Here is a 21581-nt window from a genome sequence, read left to right as displayed (position 1 = left end):
AAGTCTATTTGGACCCACCTTTATGGTGCAAATTACTTCTGTCATGCAGGCACGGATCTGTGTGCGAATGCTGACGTTTTCTTCAAGGATCATAGTTTCCAGATTTGGTCTTCACAAGATGCACTTATTTGTAGACTGTCTTCAAGTACTGAGTCATTATTATTTTGTTAACCTGAGTAGTCCTGCAGCTTCACGTTTCTAACACGGGCACGATGGGTCTTCTATTTCTCAGGAGCCAGGGACAAGGCAAGTTTCATTCTGTTTTCCTGGGACAAAGACATGGGAAGGCCTTCGTATCTAGTTTCCTCATAAAAGTCTCTTTCTGTTTGAAGAAGCTTTTGTGCGACACCTTGATGCTTCCTCAAATCAACAATAGCACAGAACTTCTATTTAATTTACTCCCCCAATTGCATGGATTACATACACTGCAGGCGGTCTGGAGCAGTGAGGGGCTGTGAGAGGGACCCTTGATTGGTTTCCTCTCACTCATTCTAAAGGTGGTGGTGATGACAGTGGCCTAGAGATATATTATGGCCTTTCTTTGGCTCTCCAGGTATGGGAATGAATTTTTTTAAATGACTGGGGAGAAGCATAGATACCCAATTATAAATTCCACCACTTCAAGATTTCATTAGCACACTACATTCAGGTGAGTGAGCATTTGGAGCTTACTAGGTAATGATTGATGCTGACCCTGAGCAACTAGAAAGCTGCAGGATGGCTGGCATCCTTCAGATGCTGCAAACACATGGCCACAGGATCAGTACACTGTCCCTGTTGAGCTGTTAAATGGGGCTGTGCTAGCTTCCCAGGCTTGAAAAGAAATTCAGTCGGTAACATCCTAGCAGAGCGCGGCGCACATGCCATACAGGTGACCTTAGCTGGTGCGCTTTCTCACAGCTCCTCTCTCAATGCGAATGTCTCTGTCAGTATGTGCACCACTTTCCTCCCAGTGGTCAAATGTTTGACGTTTTAGTTCGTCCGTGATGGCAAAGGTCCTCTTTGTTCGAAGCTCCAGGCAGGGTTTAACCAGAGCAGCTCAGGGCACGGCCACTGGGATTGGATATGTGCTTTGCGATGTCTTCATCTAAATGCTGTTGGACAGCTTCTCCACCACAGCGAAGGAAGGAGGGAGGAAACATTTCGGCTGGGCCAAGGTGGGCGTGGGAAGGAAAGGAGGCAAGCACAGGCTCCCTGCCCCGCGCAGGAATGCAGGAGTGGAGGCGAAAAGAGGCCGGTGAGCATGGTGACTGGGATGGGCCTGGGGAGGGCAGTGAAGAGTTCAAGACCTCTGGCACTGGAAGACGCAGAAAATGTTGACAAGGAGGAGGGGAAAGGGACCCAGGGGAGAGCCTGGGCCGTGAGCCAGAAGCAGAAGAGAAGGCTTTGCGCGCCCCCCAGCACACGCCACCTTAGTGGGATGCGCTCCTGTGCGGATGCCTGTGGCCTCCCTCTTGGCCAGGCACTTGCAGCTGAGCGGTGAGTCAGCGCTGGGCCGTTGTTCATCCTTTTTTGAAGCCAAGTCTCTAGTCATTTCTGAAAAAAGAAAAATGATTGAGGAGGAGCTGGTTTTTCACCTTCAGAACAGATGTGAGTGAACCCATTATGTGTTTTACTAATAAAAGCAATCACATCTTAAGAGCAGCGTGGGGTTGGGGAATGAATGCTCCTTGAATACCTTTTGTCCATCAGTGATGCTGCCGTCCATGGTGCCAAAGGATAGGTAGAGCTTGCCCAGCAGCAACACGTGAGGCTCTGTCAGGGCACCACCGCCACTAGAAACACATTTCAGAAAGCCAAGTGGTGCTTTTGCTAATTTGAGAGGCCAGAGTGAGCTGCTCACCCACTACACGTATTTCAGGAACAGATGAAAATGGACTCCGTGCCTGCTTCCTCTCAGCAGGCCCCTCTCCACTCCCCCAGAGCCTCCACCTTGTTTCCTGGTGGCACAGAACTCTACACACCAGCCGCCCCCTCCCCTTTCCCAAAACGTGGGTCTGCCCTTCTGGGTAGCACCTCCACGCACGAACCAGTCACAGTTATAGGGCCCGTGCTCAAATATCCTGGTTCAAATCCTGGCTCCACCACTTACTGGCTGTGTCAACCTTGAATGGGTTTCTTAATTACTTTAAGCTTCGATGTCCTCATCTATAAAACAGGAAATCTATTGCCCTGGGGTGGTTGTGAGAATCAAATGTAACCATCTGTGTAAAACACATACCACAGCATCTGATGTGTAAATACTCAGTAAACATCACCATCATCACCATCACTGTCATCATCTCAGGTCTTTTCCCCAGATCACGCCTGCTCTGTGTCAGAGCCAGACGACAGCAGCCCCGTCGCATGTGTTGTTCCCTGACATTGTTCTGCTAAACCAACGTATGACAGAAGCAGAGGATTTGGACACTTCCAGGACTAAGAAGGAACCTTCTTGTCCAGATCTTTTCAACTATTTAAAACCATGCTCAGCAGGTTCGGACGTACATATTTATTATACTACTGGTCTGATGGAAGGATGCTGCTACACAGTAAGGATGCCCTAAACATTTTTAGCCAAATAAATGATTCCTGAAAATTTTCTGTCTAGCAAACCAAGTCACATATTCCTTCTTTATATCAGGTGGCTTCTAACCTGCTTGAAACCTGCCCCTCTGGAATCCAATCTAATGTGGGAGAGAAGAAGATTCATAAGCAAGGAACTATAACATCATGTGGTAACACCACCATTCAGGTAGATGATAATCATGGTAATGACAGCTATGATTTACTGTGTTCCCACTATGGGTCTGGCATTATACTAGTCAATCCTGTATCTCCACATACTTAATCCTTATAACAACTCTTCAAGGAAAGTCTTATTATCCCAATTACACAGATGAGGAAACTAAAGCGATGTGGGTCAGGGTCACCCAGTGAGTGAGCGGCGGAGCTCCTTTAGGGATTTCTAATTTAGGTCTGCCTGGCACACACCCCCCCCCCCCCCCCCCGTCTTAAACCCCGGGGCCATGTCCTGGGTCAGGGCCTTCCACTGCTATTCTCTCTGCCTCACCCTCTTCCAGCATTTGCTCAGTGGGGCCTTCCCTCACCAGCATGAGTGCCTAGGACACAGGAAGACAGTGAATGTCACAGGAGCAGGTCTGAGGAGCCCACAGAATCTGAGTCACACAGATCAGGGATGAGTATTCCCTGAAGAAGGGCAGACGGTCACCCACAGGCCTGGCCCTGGACAGCATTTGGAAACAGGTGAACTGCTAACTCCAGGTACCACAGGCCCTCAGGTACCCTACATCTTTTCAAATCTTCTCTCAGGAAATGTGCTAATAAACACTAATATGTGCAATGCGTTGGCCAACCCAAGTACTTTTCGTCTCACTGTGGGAACAGATCCTAAGCCACAAAACTGAATCTCTAATGGTGGATTTCTACATGTCAGTGACAAATCTGGTGAGGACACACTTCCCTACTCCTCCCACCCCCAATACCTCATAGGTGGCTTTCTGATCTCCTTATGAGCCTACCAAAGCAATTTTTGAAAGGCATTCAGCAAAAGATAGACAGAAAAGTTCTTTGTGACTAACTCCCCATTACTCAGAAAATTTAAGTGGATCAAACATCCCATCCCCCTTCACCCTCTGAGCATGTGGGTAATCACAATGTTACTGTATAATGTGAAAATTTCCAAATAGAACTAAACTCAGGTCTATAAATATACATGATTAAGGATTCAAATATAGCACTGCTGTATTTTCATGGGGGCTATTTCTGTGTGGTGATTGCCTCGCTGATTTGCAATTTCAGAATACGAATGGCTTTTCTCCAAAACTAATGGGGAACTTGGCAGGGTGCTGCACACCCAGGCCCTGTCTGAGAAAAAGTCTGTTGAACAGTGATAAGTGCTCTTCTTCCCAGTTACATAAGCAGAGCTGACAAAAGGCAGCAGTACGACTCCAGATCCTCCTAAGATGAAATAGTGTTTGTTGGGTTTCTCTTCTGGTGCTAGAGGAATACTGACTCTTCTGGTAATTAATAATGAAATGATCATGAGTCTGTATCCCTCTATGATATTTTAAATTAAGCGCACTATGGTACAAGTTAGGAATAAATGGCAAGGAGAGTTCTCTGACACTCGATTCACAAATAACTAAAAAATGCTTAAATACAAATGATGTAAATAAATTCATATCCATGGTGACTGAACCAAAGAGGACCTGCCTGAAGCAAACTCTATGGCTGTTATAAGCAAAACATTATCATCTCCAGCAAACAGAGAGAAAAGTAGATTTCCAACGTGTCCTGAACTCCACATCATAAAGCAACGTTTCCAGTATCGTCACAGACAATACAACCCCCCTCTGAGCAAGGCCTCTGTGGTTATATTCTGAAACAGTTTAGAGAATGATGGACTTTGGACTCGAAGCTCAAATCCCAGTTCTCTCACTTATAAATTTTGTTACTTTGGACAAATAAGGCTGAGAGAAGTTTTCTCATCTGTACCGTGGAGATTTCAAAGTAATACCAAAGCCTCAGGGTTATTGAGAAAATTAAATGAGAGAAGGCATTTAAAAGCACAGTATTTAGCATATAGTAAATACTCAGTAAACATCTTTAATATTTTGTCTGAAAGTCTATCTTCAGTGTCTCTCATTGATTCTGAGCCTCCTTTTCCTGGCTCCATGGTTCTTATTTCTGGAGGACCTTAGGACACTCCTTCCTGCCAGCCACTTTCAGGGAAATAGGCCAGGTAAAGAAATAGAACCCAACTCCATGTCAGAACCCCAAACCTTGTGTGAAAGAAACAATTCTAGAGTAGTTGCTCCTTAAGATAGGGGTTTAAATATGGTGGAGAAAGAAAGCTAGGACCCCAAATTTAAACCAACACCAGAGAGAGTTAGTATGAAGCTAATGAAGGTTAAGTTTCAAGACTCCTCTCTTGCATGGCCCCTTCCAAAACCTTATACCTAATTTTGTGTTCATAATTTTGCATCCTTTTTCTTAAATATGGCTCTTAAATTTGTATACACTTTGGGCCCACCAAAACCTGGAACTGCCCGTGTCTAATGAATATGCTCTGAGCCCATCTGGTAGCAGGGGTGACCTGAAGCTGTGGATCACAGAGCTAGCCTTACATGTCTTTCTTTCACCTTCTTCTAATGAGTCCCAGGATTGGTTAAAGGTCAAGGATAAGGCTATACCTGCAGGTGGAGTCTAAACATTCCTTGATGAAAAGAAGAGTCAGTGGTATCAGGAATGAGGCAGTCTGATCAACCTGAGGATTAATGGTAATTCTCTAGAGACTTAGAGTTCAGTAAGGGAAATGAGACATTACAAAATAGGTACAGAAAGGCATTAAATCAGTGTTTTTCAAATGTGGTCCAGTCCAGCTGTGATGCAATGGCCTGACCAATCCTCACCAAGAACAACTGAAAAAGCTGGATAGAAATTGAGAAAAAAATCTGTTTGAAGGCACTAGAAACCTGCCGAGATAGCCAGGACTTGAGGGGAGGCGACTTATTGAGGTGATCCCAAGTTTTTGCACACTGCTTTACCCCTAGGGGCATGCAATGGACTGAATGGGTATACTCACAAAATTCTTACGTTGAAATCCTAACTCACAATGTGATGATATTTGGAGGTGTGGCCTTTAGGAAATAATTAAATTATGAGGGTGGATCCTTCGTGGATGGGATAAGTGTCCTTATAAAGGGGACCCCAGAGAACATTCTTGCCCTCTTTCCAACGTGTGTGGTCACAGAGAAAAGGTGGTCCTTTATGAACCACGGAGTTGGCTCTCACCTGACCTAAAACTGCCAGCACCTTGATCTTAGGCTTCCTAAAGAACTGTGAGAAATAAATGTGTGTTGCTTAAGCCACCCAGTTTATGGTATTTTTGTTATAGCAACCCACATGGAATAAGACAGGGCATTTGGCAATTCTCGGTGCAGGGCAAATGGCTGAGAAGTTAGCAGTAATTTGATGGGGCTGGGAAGATAAAAATTGAAGTTTGAAGCTGCCACGGCAGTTAGGACATGTAGAATCAAGATCCTAGAGAAGAGGGGTGCAAAAATGTGATCCCAACATCAGCATAAGTTTTCTTCAAGTTATTTACTGATTAAGTTGTGCAGGCAAGAGGCTTAGAGCCAAACAGAAAGCGGCTGAAAAAGCAAAGCAGAATATTTAGCAATTTCATAATGCTATGGAGACAAAAACTGAATTTGGAACCTACCCAAAAGGACTGATCCCCCCAAAATATCTCAGGCCCTCAGCTGGGATGTCTAGATGGTTACACCCTAGGAATAAGAGCGAGCCAGAACTAGACTGACCTTCCCAAAGACAGCACACCAGCCTGGGAGAGATGTGGCCCCAACTGGATTGAGGTGATCTGCCTCCAGGCTGCCTGTGAGAGGAGAGGGTAAATCCTCTCTGGAGGGAGAAAACATCATCCAGAGCCTGTGCAATGTTTCACATACAATGTCAGACATTCATTAAAGTACTGCCAGGCATAGCAAGAAACAGGAAGGACTGAGAGAAAAACAGGCAACAGAAACACAGACAGGTAATACAGATACTGGAGTTATCAGACACACCGAAACCACTGTGATTAATATGTTCAAGAAAATACATTACAAGACGGAGAAATGGAATTTGTTAAAAGAGAATAAAATGAAAATTATGGAGGTGGAAAATGCAAAAACTAATAGTAGCACTCAATAGGTAGCTTTAACAGCAAATAGAGCAGAGCAGAAGATAGGATTAGTGGGGTGGAAGGTAGATGAGTAAAAAACAACCAGACCGCACACCATGGCACATCCTAGGTAAACTGCTAAAAATCAACAACAAAGTTAGAAATTGTAAAAAACAGCTAGAGAAAAGAGATATCATTTTGAAAGAAGCAACAAAAGACTGACACCTGACTTTTCCAAAGAGAGATGGAAGTAGAAGAAAATAAAATGACATTTTTTATGTGCCCCAAGAAAATAATTGACAGTTTAGATACATGGGAAAATATCCTTCAAAAACAAAGGTGAAACAGATAAACAAAAACTGAGAGACATTTGTCAGTAGCACACTTACACTGAAGGAAATATTAAACGGATTTAACTCTTCATAAGGAAAGAAAATTTTCCAGATGAAAAATAAAGATATATGAAGAAGAGCAATGGAAAGGGTAAATGTATGGGTTAATCAAAATAAATATTAACTTGCAAAACAATAATAATGTTTTTATTGGAGTGTAGAAAAATTTCTACAAAAATTTATGTAGAAATAAAATGTAGAACAATAATAACACAAAGTAGGAGGGGTTTAATAAAATCAGTATTACAAAGTCTTAGTATCATGTGAGAGGTGGAACAGGTATTAATTCTTAGTAGACTGTGATAAGTCAAGAATGCCTGCTGTACTTTTGAAGATAACAGGTAAAAAGAATGTATTATTGGGAATTCCCTGGGGGTCCAGTGGTTAGGACTTGGTGATTTCACTGCCAAGGGCCCGGGTTCAATCCCTGGTTGGGGAACTAAAATCCCACAAGCTGAGCAGGGGCCAAAAAAAAAAAAAAAGTGTTATTAACAAACTAAAAGAATGGGAAAAATAAAATAATAACGAATACTTTATATATCCAAAGAAAGGCAAGAAAGATGAGAAAAGTGAACATAAAACACAGGAGAGTAAAATGGTTAAAATAAACCCAAATATAATTTATATAATTTTATAATTAAAATAAACCCAAATATAATTTATATAATTTTATAATTATATAAAATAAAAATATAATTTTATATAATTATAAAATAAAAATTTTATAATTATATAAAATTAAAATGATCTACTCTAAAGACAAAGGTTATATTAATTATACATGTTGCTTACAAAAGAAAAAAATTAAATATAAGGACACAGAAAGACTGAGTAAGGATGGAAAAAGATACAGCATGAAAAATCTAACCCAAGGAAAACTGGTGTAGTTAAAACTAATATAAGGGAAGGTAGACTTTAAGGCAAGAAGCATTACTAGAGTTAAAGAGGGACATTTTTTCATGATAAAGAAGTCTGCTGATCAGGAAGGTATAATGATTCTAAATATGTATATTTTTAATAAAATAGTCTCAAAATACATCATACAAAAATTGACAGAATTACAAGGAGAAATAAATAAGTTCACAGAGTATCCCAACACGCTCTTGGTGGATGTGTCAAGAATACAAGGCTGCTCTTCACTCAGGTCATTTCCCAAGAGGGCTGAGTTTGCAGCAAGAAACCTTGAGGGGTGAGGACACACCTCCCTCTGGGACAACAAACAGGTTTGCTTGCTGCTTACTGTAAAAGTGGGGGATTCCCCAGTGTTCCTCTCCTATAACACAACCCATGACTACGCAGGGACGCGTTAGGGCCCTCCAGGTCACCTCTGTGGGACTCGGGAAGCAAGAGGAACTGATGCAAACAAACATGCTGATGCCCATGCTGCTTGCTGTTCTGTGAGTGATGCAGCCTTTTGCTTCTCACCCAGAAGTCTCGTGTCTTCAACGTATTACTTATAAATAGGTAAAATCAAATCCTAAACCTAAGGATATGTTACAACAGGAAGGACCTAGAAAGTTTAAGTAGGAGAATGGAAAAAATATGCCATGCAAAAAGCAACCAAATGAAAGCTGGTATAGCTATATTAATGTTAGACAAGCTAGTGCTTCAAGGCCAGAAGCATATCTAGACTTAAAGAGAGACATTTCTAAATAACTGAAAAAATCCATCCATCAAGAAGGTATAATAATTCTATGTTTGTATGCTTTTAATAACATGGTCTCAAAATACACAAAGCAAAACTTGATAGAACTAAAAGAAGAAATAAGCCTATAACACACTCAGATTTTTTTAAAAACACACCTCTCAGTAACTGATAGAACAAGCAGGCAAAAAGTGAGAATATAAGGGATTTGAACAAATAATTAACAATTTATTAACACTAAGTTATATGTGTGTATATACATATGATGGTACCTAACTTCTACAGAATACACAATCTTTTCAAGTACATGTGAAACATGTACCATAAAAGTCCTGACAAATTTCAAGGGATTTTCTTCATTCAGAGTACTTCTCTGACCATGGTGGAACAAAGCTAGAAGTTAATAACAAAAAGATAAGAAAGATGCCCAAATGCTTGGAAATTAAGAAACCCACTTCTTAAAAGGCATTCTTGTTTTTTTTTTAAAATTGAGGTGAAATTCACATAACAAAGTTAACCATTTTAAAGAGAACAATTAAGTGGTATTTAGTGCATTCACAAGTTTGTGTAACCACCACCTCTATTAAGTTCCAAAACATTTTCAAAGAAAATGAAAAAATGTGTTTAAAAAAGTCCCAATGGAAATTAGGAAACATCTTGAACTGGATGTTAATGAAAACATGATATGGGATGTGCACGATATAGCTAAAGCTGTGCTGAAAAGTTATTATACATTACTTTTGCCCATATAAATTTTAAAATTCAGCTTAAATGGACAAATTCCTATAAAAACACAACTTACCAAAACCAACACAACAAGAAACAGAATAGTCTTATACCATTTAATAAATTAAATCTGAAATTTAAAACCTCACAAAGAGATCTCCAGGCTTAGATGACTTCACTGGTAAATTGTTCCAAATGCTAAAAAAAGAAATAATACCACTTTTACAAAATCTCTTCCAGTAAAAGAAGAAGGAGAGAATACTTTCAACTCAATTTATAAGGTGAGCATAATCTAGATACCCAATCTGATAAAAGTAATATCATCATCATCTTAATAATTATAGACCAATCTCTATAATTCTCACAGATGCAAGAATCCTAATAAAAATATTAGTAACAATACAGCAATTATTTTAAAATTATTAGGAATGTGAGGTCACTTGAATATTTGAAAAACCAATCAATGTGAGAACCTCTGCTTCTGCTCATGAAGTAGTAACTCATCATCCCACTAAAATCAACTAGAAAACTGGACAAAATATACGAAGCAACTATTTTCAGACGTTGAACAACAGGCAGCAAAGGTCTTTGATCCCTGAAAGAAAGGAAACACAACAAAACAAGGTGAGCCCTGTGATTGCCCTGGCTTTTTGCGGAGAGGTAATTTCCAAACTGCAGCACAGGGAAGGAGAACCTAAGTAGAAGCCCAGCAGTCTCACCGACTTTAGGAACTAAAACGTGAGGAGGCTGAGCTGGGTGGAATTTGGGGGCAGAGTCTATGAAAGGAGAGAGTTATGCATAGGAAGAACTCCAGAAGTCTGAAGAGGGGCCCCCTCAAGTCTTTGGCTGAATACTAATCTATACATGCACAGTGTGAAACTCCATGAAGTCAATTGAATAACAACTGCCTGGGAGCTATAAGCTAAACATTTCCCAGAGCTCACCTTGATGAAAATCAAGGTTTAAATTTCTACCAGCTCGAGTAGAGACACCTCATTGAACACCTGGGGCAGTGACCACAGAAAGGTCACAATTTAGTGAAAGAGCTAAACTAGTCCTAGAGTAAAGTACTCTATACCTGTGTAACAAAGCTTAAAAACAAACATCAGAAAGGTCAGCTAATACCCACAAGTCACTGCCTGCTAATAAAGACTGCTTCAACAGTCTTTAAAGGAAGACAACAAAATCCAAACATTCAACAACACAGCATTTGTAATTTCCAGTATTCAACTAAAAATTTATTCGGCATGTAAAGAGTAGCAATTTTGGCCCATGACTAGAAGAAAAAAAAATCAATAGAAAAATAAACCAAGGGACTTCCCTGGTGGTTAGAATTTGCCTGCCAATGCAAGGGACACAGGTTCGAGCCCTGGTCTGGGAAGATCCCACATGCCGCAGAGCAACTAACCACGTGTGCCACAACTACTGAGCCTGCTCTCTAGAGCCCGCGAGCCACAACTGCTGAGCCTGTGTGCCACATCTACTGAAGCCTGCGCGCCTAGAGCCCGTGCTCCGCAACAAGAGAAGCGACCGCAATGAGAAGCCCACGCACCACAACGAAGAGCAGCCCCCGCTTGCCACAATTAGAGAAAGCCCGCACACAGCAACGAAGACCCAACACAGCCAAAACTAAATTAAAAAAGAAAAAAAAAGGTTGAAAAATAAACCAATGCAATTCACCACATTAACAGAATAAAGGAGAAAAAGCATATAATCATGTTGAGGATACACTGAAAAAGTATTTGTGAGATTTCAACATCCATTCATGTTAAAAACAATGACAACAACAACACTTGGCAAATTAGGCATAGACGGAAACTCTTAAAATCTGATACAGGGTATCACAAAGACCTATAGCAATAGGTGAAATATTAAAAGCTTTGTCCCTAAGATCCGGGGGAAACAAAGATACTCATTTTGATTGCCTCCATTCAACACTGTACTGGAGGTCTTCAATAAGCCAATAAGCAGAAAAGGGAAGTAAAAGGCACAGAGATTAAAAAGGAAATAAGAAGTATAATGATCAAAAAAGAAGAAATAAAACTACCATTATTCACAGATGACATAATTATGTATGTAGATAACCCAAAATAATCTACTGTCATGCTATAATAAGTGAATTCAACAAGATCGCTACATACCAGGGCAATATACAAGAAAGATACTGTATCTCTATATACCAGTAACAAATAATGACAAAACATAATAAAATGTAGTTTTAAAAGTACCATTTATAGTAGCATAAAAAATCAAATGTGAATAAATTTAACAAAAGATGGCCAAAACCTTTATCTAGAAAACTACAAAACATTATTGAGATTAAAGAATGCTTAAGTAAATGGAAAGAAACACCATATTCCTAAATGATAAAGACATCAGTTTTCCTCCAAATTGACCTATAGAATCAATACAATCCCAATAAAAATCCAAGCAAGTATTTTTTCGCTTTTTTTTAGAAGTGACAGGATGATTCTAAAGTGTATACACAGATTAAGAGTGGCCAATATCTTGAAGAATATAGCTAAGGGAGAATACACAACCAGATGTCAAGGTTTAATGTAAAGCTGCAGTAATTAAAACAGTTAAATGTTGGCACAAGAAAACTATACCAATGGAACAATTCCAGAAACAGACCCACACATATACAATTACTTGATTTATGACAAAGATTACAGTATAGTGTTGAGGGAAAGAATGATCTAATAAATAGTGCTCAGTTAATCTTGATTCCTACCTCATGTCATTACAATCTATTTGAGAAGGCAGACAAAAAAAAGTACATTTTGTATGATTCCATTTTTATGTAGCTCAAAAGCAGGCCAAACTACCCATGCCCAATATTCATAGTACCATGTCAATTTAAGAGAACCACTTGACCAATTTAATTTCTCAAGTGTCAATGACAGTTGACATTCATGAGTCTTTTCACCAAAGCTACTACTATATTTCTGCAGAGGAAACACATTCTCTACTTGCTCAGATGAGCCCATTCATTTAATGAGCCCAACTAGACCAAGAGTTGCAATGGCGACCTCTAAAAAACCACAACTGACTTCTGTAATTGCATAAGAGCATCTTGCTTTGAGTTGTTTTAGAAACAGAAGTTTGCTCCTGGGAACTTTAGCTCACACAGATGTTCTTTTCAGCTCCCAAATGTGCTAACGTTGGGTTTGTGGCAGGTAGAGTTAAACTGGAAGGCTGAACCAGGCATTCCTCATTTTATTGCACTTCACTTTATTGTGTTTTGTAGATACTATGTTTTTAACAAATTGAAGGTTTGAAGCAACCTTGTGTCAAGTAAGTCTATCAGTGCCACTTCCCCATGGGCATTTACTCACTTTGTGTCTCTGTGTCACATTTTGGTAATTCTTACAATATTTCAAACTTTTTCATTATTGTTATATTTATTATGGTGATCTGTGATCCTGCATGTTATTACTGCAAGAAGATTATGACTCGCTGAAGGCTCAGATGATGGTTAGCTTTTTTTTTTGCAATAAATTATTTTTAAATTAAGGTATGTATGCCTTTTTAGACATAATACTATTTAGCATACTTAATAGACTACAATATAGTATAAAAATAACTTTTATATGCACTGGGAAACTGAAAAATTAGTGTGACTCTCTTTATTGTGATATTCAATTTATTGCAGCGGTCTGGAATGAACCCACAATATCTCTGAGGTTTGCCTATAATGGCAACTTAAAGTACAGGTCTTGGTAAATTCTAACTTTTCCCTTATCATATATTACATTCGTTTAAAACTGTTGTTATTTAAACTGTTCTGACTTTGCCTAAAACTAAAACAGCGTTAGGATAATTCACATTTTGGCACTTAAATACTACTTACTATAGCCCCTCCTCATTATATGTTTCTCATACCTTTTTCAATCCAAAACAAGTATTAATTTGGCTTTCACCTGTAAGTATAAGCACTGTAACATTAAAGCATATTTTTTCATAGACCTCTTATTTCCTATCCTGATTTTGGCAACCTGGTCTCCTCTCTGGTATTCTAAACCTGAGAGGAATTCTTTAGTAGGCTTGTCTTACTCATCTGTGAAATATTAAGTGTTGCTCCTTCTACTTTGATTTGTTTCAAGCAAATAAGTTTAAAGAACAGCAAGGTAAGGAATTTGCCTGAATGTCAGATGGTGGTTCTGGTCCCAGTTCAACTAACCATAGTGTCCTAGGCAAACCACCCAATGCCTCAGTGTTCTCACCTATGAACTATGGCATTGTTGCCTGACATACAGTAGGTACTCAGTCTATGAATGCAAAAGAATTAGATAGTTTCAAAGACACCTTCCAACTTTTTACTATTTTTTTTTTTTTTTTCGCAGTACGCGGGCCTCTCACTGTTGTGGCCTCTCTCATTGCAGAGCACAGGCTCTGGACTCGCAGGCTCAGCAGCCATGACTCACAGGCCCAGCAGCTCCGTAGCATGTGGGATCCTCCCGGACCGGGGCACGAACCAGTGTCCCCTGCATAGGCAGGTGGACTCCCAACCACTGCGCCACCAGGGAAGCCCCAACTTTTTACTATTTTTAATTCAATTCACTTCTGTGAAAAGTAGTCAACCAGCAAAATAAAATGCAAATTAACTAGCTCTATTCTTGTTCCACTACTATTCTTGGGGAAGTCTGGGATTATAGAAGAAATCAGCACTGGAAAGTGCTACTCGAAGATTAAAATGGGTAATGAAAATACCATAATACAGTAACCACATTTATTGTAAATAACTGAACTAAAAACCAGAAGAAAACTCCCCTCAAAATGAACCAATGAATGAGAGTAGAAAAAGATAATATTTTATACGACCACTTCCTATCAAGAACTCTTGACTTTTTTAAAAAGGTCAATAAAATCAGTTTCTCAAAAGAGACATTTATATTAAAAAAGGTATCTCCCAAGGAGAAGCAGCTACCACTGAGGTTCTTGCACTTAGATTTACTGCAAGAAGAGTGTTGTGTGAATGTACGACGTAAGTCAAAGATAGAGAGAAAGAGGATGGTGGGGACCATTATCTCTGGAGATCAACCAAGAGAGAATTCAACATGTCCTATGCAAGGTAACTTTTGGGGTCCTTTATCTTACATTCTTCTTTAAGGAAATTTTCTTCATATTTGCCTAAATTTTCTTCTATTATTTCTTGTCCACCCCTATTTACCATGCTAAATCTTTTCCCCTTCTGAAACAGACTTTTAAAGAAAACAAACATTTAGAGAACTGAGAAAACAAGACACACTGGAAATACGGACTGTCCTTTTACTGCACAGTAAGAAATGAGAAAAGGTTAGTGTGAAATCCTGGACTCTAAAATTAAAATGTAAACAGAGAATGCTCAGTGACCTTTTCTTAGAAGGCTCACACGAACGAATGTCATGGTACATTGATCAAACTTTTATTCATTTGTATTTTCAGGATGTTGCTATTAATACCATGTGACACTCAACAGTTAATTACACTATAATATGACATTTTGTCCAAATCACTTCACCTCTACGTTCTTCTTCAGCTATGCTACTTTAGCCTCTGGTTACTTAATGGAAAAATGATGTATTAAAGTCTTATTTTTGTAGGGGAGGGAAGACTTTACCTTCTTAGGTCTGTACCTGGGGCCTGTGAATTAAACTGTCAAAAGACAAATTAATAGGAGAAACAGCATGCAAATTTAATTGATGTTTTTAACTTTACTTCCAGGGGGCTACACAGAAAAGTAAAAACTCCCCCCAAAACTGTTAGGCTTTGAAGCTTATATATCATTTTAACAAAGGACAATAAATTATGGAGAAGTAAATAGGCAAAAAAAAGGGGGGGGAGTTTGGGCTTTTAGGGGTGGTAGATTGTGGGAAAGTAAATACACGGGGAAATTAATGGACGATAAGGGTCATTTTAGTAAGGGTTTTTTTTTTGCAGACTCATTTCACAGCATCATCTCTGTGTCCCGTGATAAGGGTTGTTGTCTTCTTCCTGGTACAGGAGAGAGGGGATACCTTTACAAATGGAAATATATGTCATCTTTACAAAGGGAAATTTATGCCCTGCTTTTAGGCAGAAGCACAAGGACAGAGAATACTTCCTGTATCTGCTGTTTCTCAAGTGCCTTCAGCTCAAAATAATCCTTATGACAAAGTAGCATATTGGGGCTGGTATATTCTTATCCCCTTAATTTTCTAAGGGGGAATCAAAGTTCACTTGCTAATGTAAAAATATTGGCTCCCAAACTGTTCTGAGGAACTAGTTCTCTAGAATGTCTTATTTAAAAAAAAAAAAAAAGAAAAAGAGTTTTATGGTCAAATAAGCTTGGGATAATCAAATGCTAGATTAAACAAAGTTAACATGATTTTTTCCTCCAGGAAGGAACCTTTAATTAGCTAACAATGCATTGTTATTCTGCAAATGGGGAGTGAAAATTAATTGTGTTCCTCAAACTTATTTGACCATGGAACATGTTTTTCAAAGTATTTTTGAAGACGGGTGGTTTTGTAACATTATGTTGAGAAATACTGGGATTAGCCATCTTTCATATGTAAGTGCAGAAGTTTAAGTAGCTAGTGAAATAAGTGTAAGCCAAAAGGTAGAGCTGGCAATAAAGCTGGCAGCCAGCAGTAACTGTGCTGCATTCTGAGTCATGCTCCAGGGGACTGAGCTCAGGGTTGTCCCTATGAAGAAAAAAAGTGTCCAAAGCTTCTGGTTACCGCTGAATTAAACCCCTTCTCGGGCACTGAAGAATAGCAATAGATAAAGAAAAAATGGTCTCATGTGCTCATTTCCATCCTTGGCTCTGTACAGCTCCAGTTGTATTATTCTTAAACATCTATTAACATGATTGCTTCATAATTACATAGGCTAACTGCCAAGCATTTTTCACAGGAAGCAAGGCACTGCTTGTTTTTAACTGCTCTTCTGGTGCATGCAAAAGGGTCAGCGTTCTTTAAAAAATCTTTTTTATCTTATTTTAATTGAAGAAACACCTCTAAAATACCATGTGAGTACAAGATAAAAAGGAAAAAGCACATTCAAGCTAGGTAAGTGCAATAATATAGATGATCTTGGGGTGGGGGAGTACAGGATACAGAATTGATGCTACCAATATATCCCCAGCACAATGGTACCTACTATCTCCATCTGGGTATGCTGTTCTGCTAGAAATTTTAATTTCAGCAGAGACCATCCTCAAGGCTGCCATAGGCTGATTTCAAGGTTTCCAATCAGTAAATTTGACCCTTGATCTTCAAAGGTCAACTGCCACCACGTGTTCCCTTCTTAATCCTCCTCCACGCTCCCCGGATAGGAGCATAGCTACGCACTCAAGTCAGAGGACTGGCTGGCAATATCCTACACTGCCTCAAAGATTTGGGGGAAAATGCAGAGGGTGGGACTGGTATTTACCGAGCAACCAGGTGCAAGATGTTTTCATAAACATTACCCCATAAACAAACAGATCTTTTCCCCGTTTTGTAGATAAAACTGTGACTTAGAGAGGTTGTAACACTTTGTCAAGGTCAAACCAAACGCTGATGAGCAAATTACGTAAAATTTGAGTCAGGTCTGGATGAGTCCAAAGTCTGTTTTACAATATCATGTTGTCCCCTGATCATAAAAACTTCATTTTTTATAGGAGCACAAATGGCCCATTTATACCATTTCTCTCAGTATCTAGCAAAATATCAACTTTTATCATTGCACTAACTTCAAGAGACCTGATAATATTTAGATCTTCTCATTCATTTGCCCAAATCAATAGAGCTATTTATTCTCAACTGCTGGTAATGTACTTTCTTAACTCAGCATTTTGTGAAAAAAAGTCTAAATACTTGAATTGCTTCATTTCATGCTCTTTCTCTTGGCATGTGTCTTTTTGGTCTGCTTTTAAAAATAAACTCCAAAATCACGACATATTCAGATATGAAAAACAGGATGGAGAGCAATGGGAACACTAATGTGAAATGGTCACCTGGCTAGAATACCTGTGTCTGTAGTAATCCCAAATCAAATGGAAAAATTTTGAATTTATGAAGCAATTACTCATGTGTGGTTGATTAAAAAAAAAAAAAGGCACAAAACTGCCCTGGACTATAGATTGGATTCTACCCCAGTCTCCCACAGTTGCCACCCTGGTTAAGACCATCTGATTCAGTTTCCTCATTATTTAAGATTAGAAAAGATCTCTTAAGTTCCTTTAAAATTCCACAATTCTATAGTCAACTGCAGTTCACTGGCCTTTCCAGTGAATAAACAATTTAAAATAATGCAAGTCCCACTTTCATCATCCCTTTCTTAATTTGACAGAGGCAAAGGAGTTATTCATCTTGCAGTTAAAATTTTCGTTTCAGTGTGATAGAAAACCAAGCAGCAGAGAAAAACGTTCAGTCACCCAGCTAGACAGAGTTATATACAGTGTTAGGAAAATGGTTTATTTAAGGAGAAAGCAGCACAGCAGTTTTGCTTTACTTTGGTTGCAGGTCTCATGAGTCATTTCCTCTGAAGGGCAGAGGGAAAAATCAATCTTTTCCAGGAAAGACAGTAATATGGTAAAGCTTCTTTCCCTCTTGCTTAGCCTGATACTATATATTCACAAATGAAAATAATTCTGAGTGCAAGTCCTCATACAGATGCTCATGACACCTGCTTTCAAATTCTTATACTCAGAGAAATTATGTAACAGACCATTTGGCCCCATCCTAACTCTGATAACAAACAGACCTAGGTTTCCTACGTTCGTTTCCTTGGCATTTCACTCCCCTTATTATCCCATCACTTTCATCGTCCCCTTCCCCACCCAACACAATTGTTGATGCTGCAAGAAGCACTGTAAGACAGGAGTCTAAATTTTACCCACCACAGACTGGTAAACTTAAGCAAACATTAGTCACTCAAAAACATCATTGACTTGACGTTCTGGGTTTAATTTCCTCATGAATTCATCATTGCTTCAAAATATCAAGATGAGAAGCACTGGTCTGGTCACTGGCAGTGTGCAATTCTTGCTTAATTCTTCAAAAGTTTGTTGGACACGGTCAAGCCTAAAGGTAGATGCACTAGATTTGGGGAAATGCTCCCCTTAGCCACTCTAGCAGATGTGGGAATGGGGAAGAGAACTAGTGGGCAAGTTCACCCTTCCCACATACATATATTCATCTCTTCTCTGGTCACCATGCCCAGGGACCTTATAAGCAGAGGTCCATTGTCAGAAAACAGTCATACTCACTGTAAACTCTACCATCATAGGATCACCATTCAACCTCTCACTGATGTGAGGACGGCACAGTAATCTCAGTACAGCGCTTCTAAAACTACAAAGTGCATTTGAATCACCTGGGGACTTTGCTGTAATGCAGACTGAGATTTAACAGATCTGGGGTACAGCCCAAACTTTTGCATTTCTAACAAATTTCAATGCAACACTGATGCTGCTGATTTGCAAACCACACCTGAGTAGCAAGGTCCTAGTACAGATGCCTTCCCAAATCTGGAGCACATTTTACCTTAAGGTCTCCTTATGGCTGGTTATCTATCAAGAGAACTAAACAGGGCAGAAAACTCAGAAGCTCTGCATTGGAAGAAATCCATCCTGAATACAGGAATTAATTAAGTTCACTGATTTTCACTACCCGGACCCTGGACCTTTGTTCCTGCCCAAATGGATCTGCCAGATCCTTCTTGCTTAGATGAATGACAAATCTTGGCCCAGCCTCACCAGCCTTATCTGATATCATTCGGCCAGCAACTCAAACATTAATTGTGTAGCACCTGCAAAAATAAAAATGCAGGTTCCTAGGCTCTAACCCTGAGATTCTGATTCATTAGGCCTGGAGTGGCCCCCAAAATAAAGAGACATTCTAGGTGATTTTACACATTCTGAGATTTGGGGGAAGGAAATGCATGTCTTCTTTAATGGATCGGAGCAACTTATATCCTATGGTGTTGACGCCTTTCCATCAAGGAAGACAGCAAAGAAAGGAGGGATAGAAAGAAACATGACTTGAGCATCTTACATTATGGTAGAAGAAATAATTTCCTCCCCAATTTGGACACTTGCTTGAAGTCACTTGTAGTTAATTCCAGTATATTTTGTCCTTTTCTTTAGCAAAGTTCACTAAAAATGTGAACTATTACTCTGTAGAAAATTCTTTTAATGTCGGTTTGATTATAGATATAGTTATTTAATAATCAAAATATCAAAGGAATGTTTATTCTTCTGACTGAACAAATAAAGTTGGAGTTGTTCACACACATTCTTTTTTCATATATACCAGAAGACAAACATTGAGATCAGCTAACAAAAATAAGGACTGAATATTAATTAGTGCCATTAAAATGGCAGAAGAATATGTAAAATACAAAAGGTAACTTTACCTAGACTTTATAAATGAAATGTCCTCCCTAAGAAGGGCTACAGTTTGGCTACTTGGTTTCTCTGGGGACGGATGTGGCATCTTGAGGGGTGTTATTCTCCGCTGGTACAGCTACAGGTTCTGCCACAGTAGCAGTGATCTCGGATTCAGTAGGGATGGCCTCTGAACTGGAACTGTCTCCTGTGTGACTGGGGATGGTCTCAGTCTGAGAGGCTGAGGTTTCTTGACTGGAGCTGGTATCTGTTAGACTAGGTACAATGTCAGCTTGAGCAGGCGTGGCCTCTTCTTCTGTTTCCAATTCTGTTTCCTGACTTTGAACTTCTTCACCTTCTTCTAGCATAGCAGGTGGTAGCTGTAATAAAGTCTAAAGAGAAAAAAAAAAAAGAAAGAGAGAGAGAGGGAAGACATCAAAGAATCCAAATAAAAAGACACTGGCTTATAAAGGTAACTTCTCACATTATCTTCCTAATTGATACTGTCACTCTAGAATTCTCCAAAACACTGCTGGCCATGTTATATTACAGATGTAACAACTCTGATGATAATGGCCTAAGTTTTACTGACTCCATGGAATATGCCTGCCTAGATATCAGATAATAATGATGAGATCATATATTACATCCTCAGGGAGAAAAACAATATCAAAAGCTATTAAATTTTTTAGCAAAGGAATTTATTGTAACACTCTGGAAAAACAGTGGCTGATTAGGACTGACTGCCACACCAACTCAAGAAAGGACCGACTTCAATCAAGGGGCCCTGTGAGGGGTGAGAAGGAACCAAGCCTTGAGACAAGGCCATGGCAGGGAGAGAGCATCAGGGCACAAGGCTCCTTTCCCACTTAACCAGAACACTGGAGCAGCTCTATATGCCTGGCTTCCCTTTTACCCCATGGCAGTCTGGAGCTAAAGCTGGGTTTCTCTCTTCAGGAACTGTTTCTCTTGTTGGAAACTGAAAAAATTTTAAAGTAGTATTCACAATGGCAGCACAAAATGTGAAATACTTAGCAATAAAACTAACAACATATGTATAAAGCCTGTATGCTGAAAACTGCCAAACACTGAGGAGAGAATTCAAAGAAGACCTAAAGAAGTGGAGAGAGAGATCATATTCATGGAAAGAAGACTCAATATTGTTAAGATGTTAATTTCCCCAAATTGATCCTAAGCAGTAATACTCCAAAATCCTAATCAAAACCTCAACATGCTTTTTCTGGGGGTTGAAATAGACAAGCTGATTCTAAAATTTATACAGAAAAGCAAAGGAACTAGAGCAGCCAAAACCATTTTGAAACATAACAAAACTGAAGGACTCACATTATCTAATTTCAAGATTTACGATAAAGAAACTCTAATAAAGGTAGTGTAGTAAAGGCAAAAAGGGAAGATGCAAAGATCAACAGAACAGAATAGAAAGCCCAGAAGTAGACTCTCACATACGTGGCCAATTGATTTTTCTACTAAAACAAGGTGAGATCCTAAAAGTTCTCAAAATAAGAAAAAAAAAAAAGTGTAACTCTGTGTGGTGAAGGATGTTAATCAGATTTATTGTGGTGATTGTTTTGCAATATATAGAAATAGCAAATCATTATTTTATACACCTGAAACTAAAATTATATGTCAATTATATCTCAATTTGAAAAACTGCTTTTTTAATCTCAAAAAAAAAAAAAAATGACAAGGCAAGTCAACAGAGGGAAAAAATAGCCTTTTCAGGAAATGGTGCTGAAACAACTGGATATCCACACACAAATGAGTAAAATGCAACCT

The 21581-nt window shown here is 39.2% G+C and overlaps 1 protein-coding gene across 5 annotated transcripts in view; it reads right to left on the bottom strand.

The window, feature by feature from the left end:
• Positions 1-276: 276 nt before the first annotated feature.
• Positions 277-21581, bottom strand: part of AQR (aquarius intron-binding spliceosomal factor) — a 120223-nt gene continuing 98918 nt past the window's right edge. The window contains exons 35-37 of one of the 5 annotated variants that reach the window (XR_003795862.1): positions 19814-20176; positions 1679-1775; positions 277-1536 (exon numbers count right to left, since the gene is read on the bottom strand). Coding sequence is in view for 4 of the 5 variants with exons in the window: in XM_029237658.1 (XP_029093491.1) it covers positions 19862-20176 (315 nt within the window). In the remaining variant the exon portion in view is untranslated. Of the gene's footprint in view, positions 1537-1678; positions 1776-8654; positions 9647-13718; positions 20177-21581 lie in introns of those variants that run through there. The other 4 variants (XM_029237658.1, XM_029237656.1, XM_029237655.1 and 1 more) reach the window with 4 other exon arrangements.

The sequence above is a fragment of the Monodon monoceros genome, unplaced genomic scaffold, assembly GCF_005190385.1.
Source record: "Monodon monoceros isolate NGI ecotype Baffin Bay Population unplaced genomic scaffold, NGI_Narwhal_1 Super_Scaffold_21, whole genome shotgun sequence".
NCBI classification, from domain to species: Eukaryota; Metazoa; Chordata; class Mammalia; order Artiodactyla; family Monodontidae; genus Monodon; species Monodon monoceros.
The sequence above is the reverse complement of the archived record's forward strand: the minus strand, read 5'-3'. Positions and strand labels throughout refer to the sequence as shown.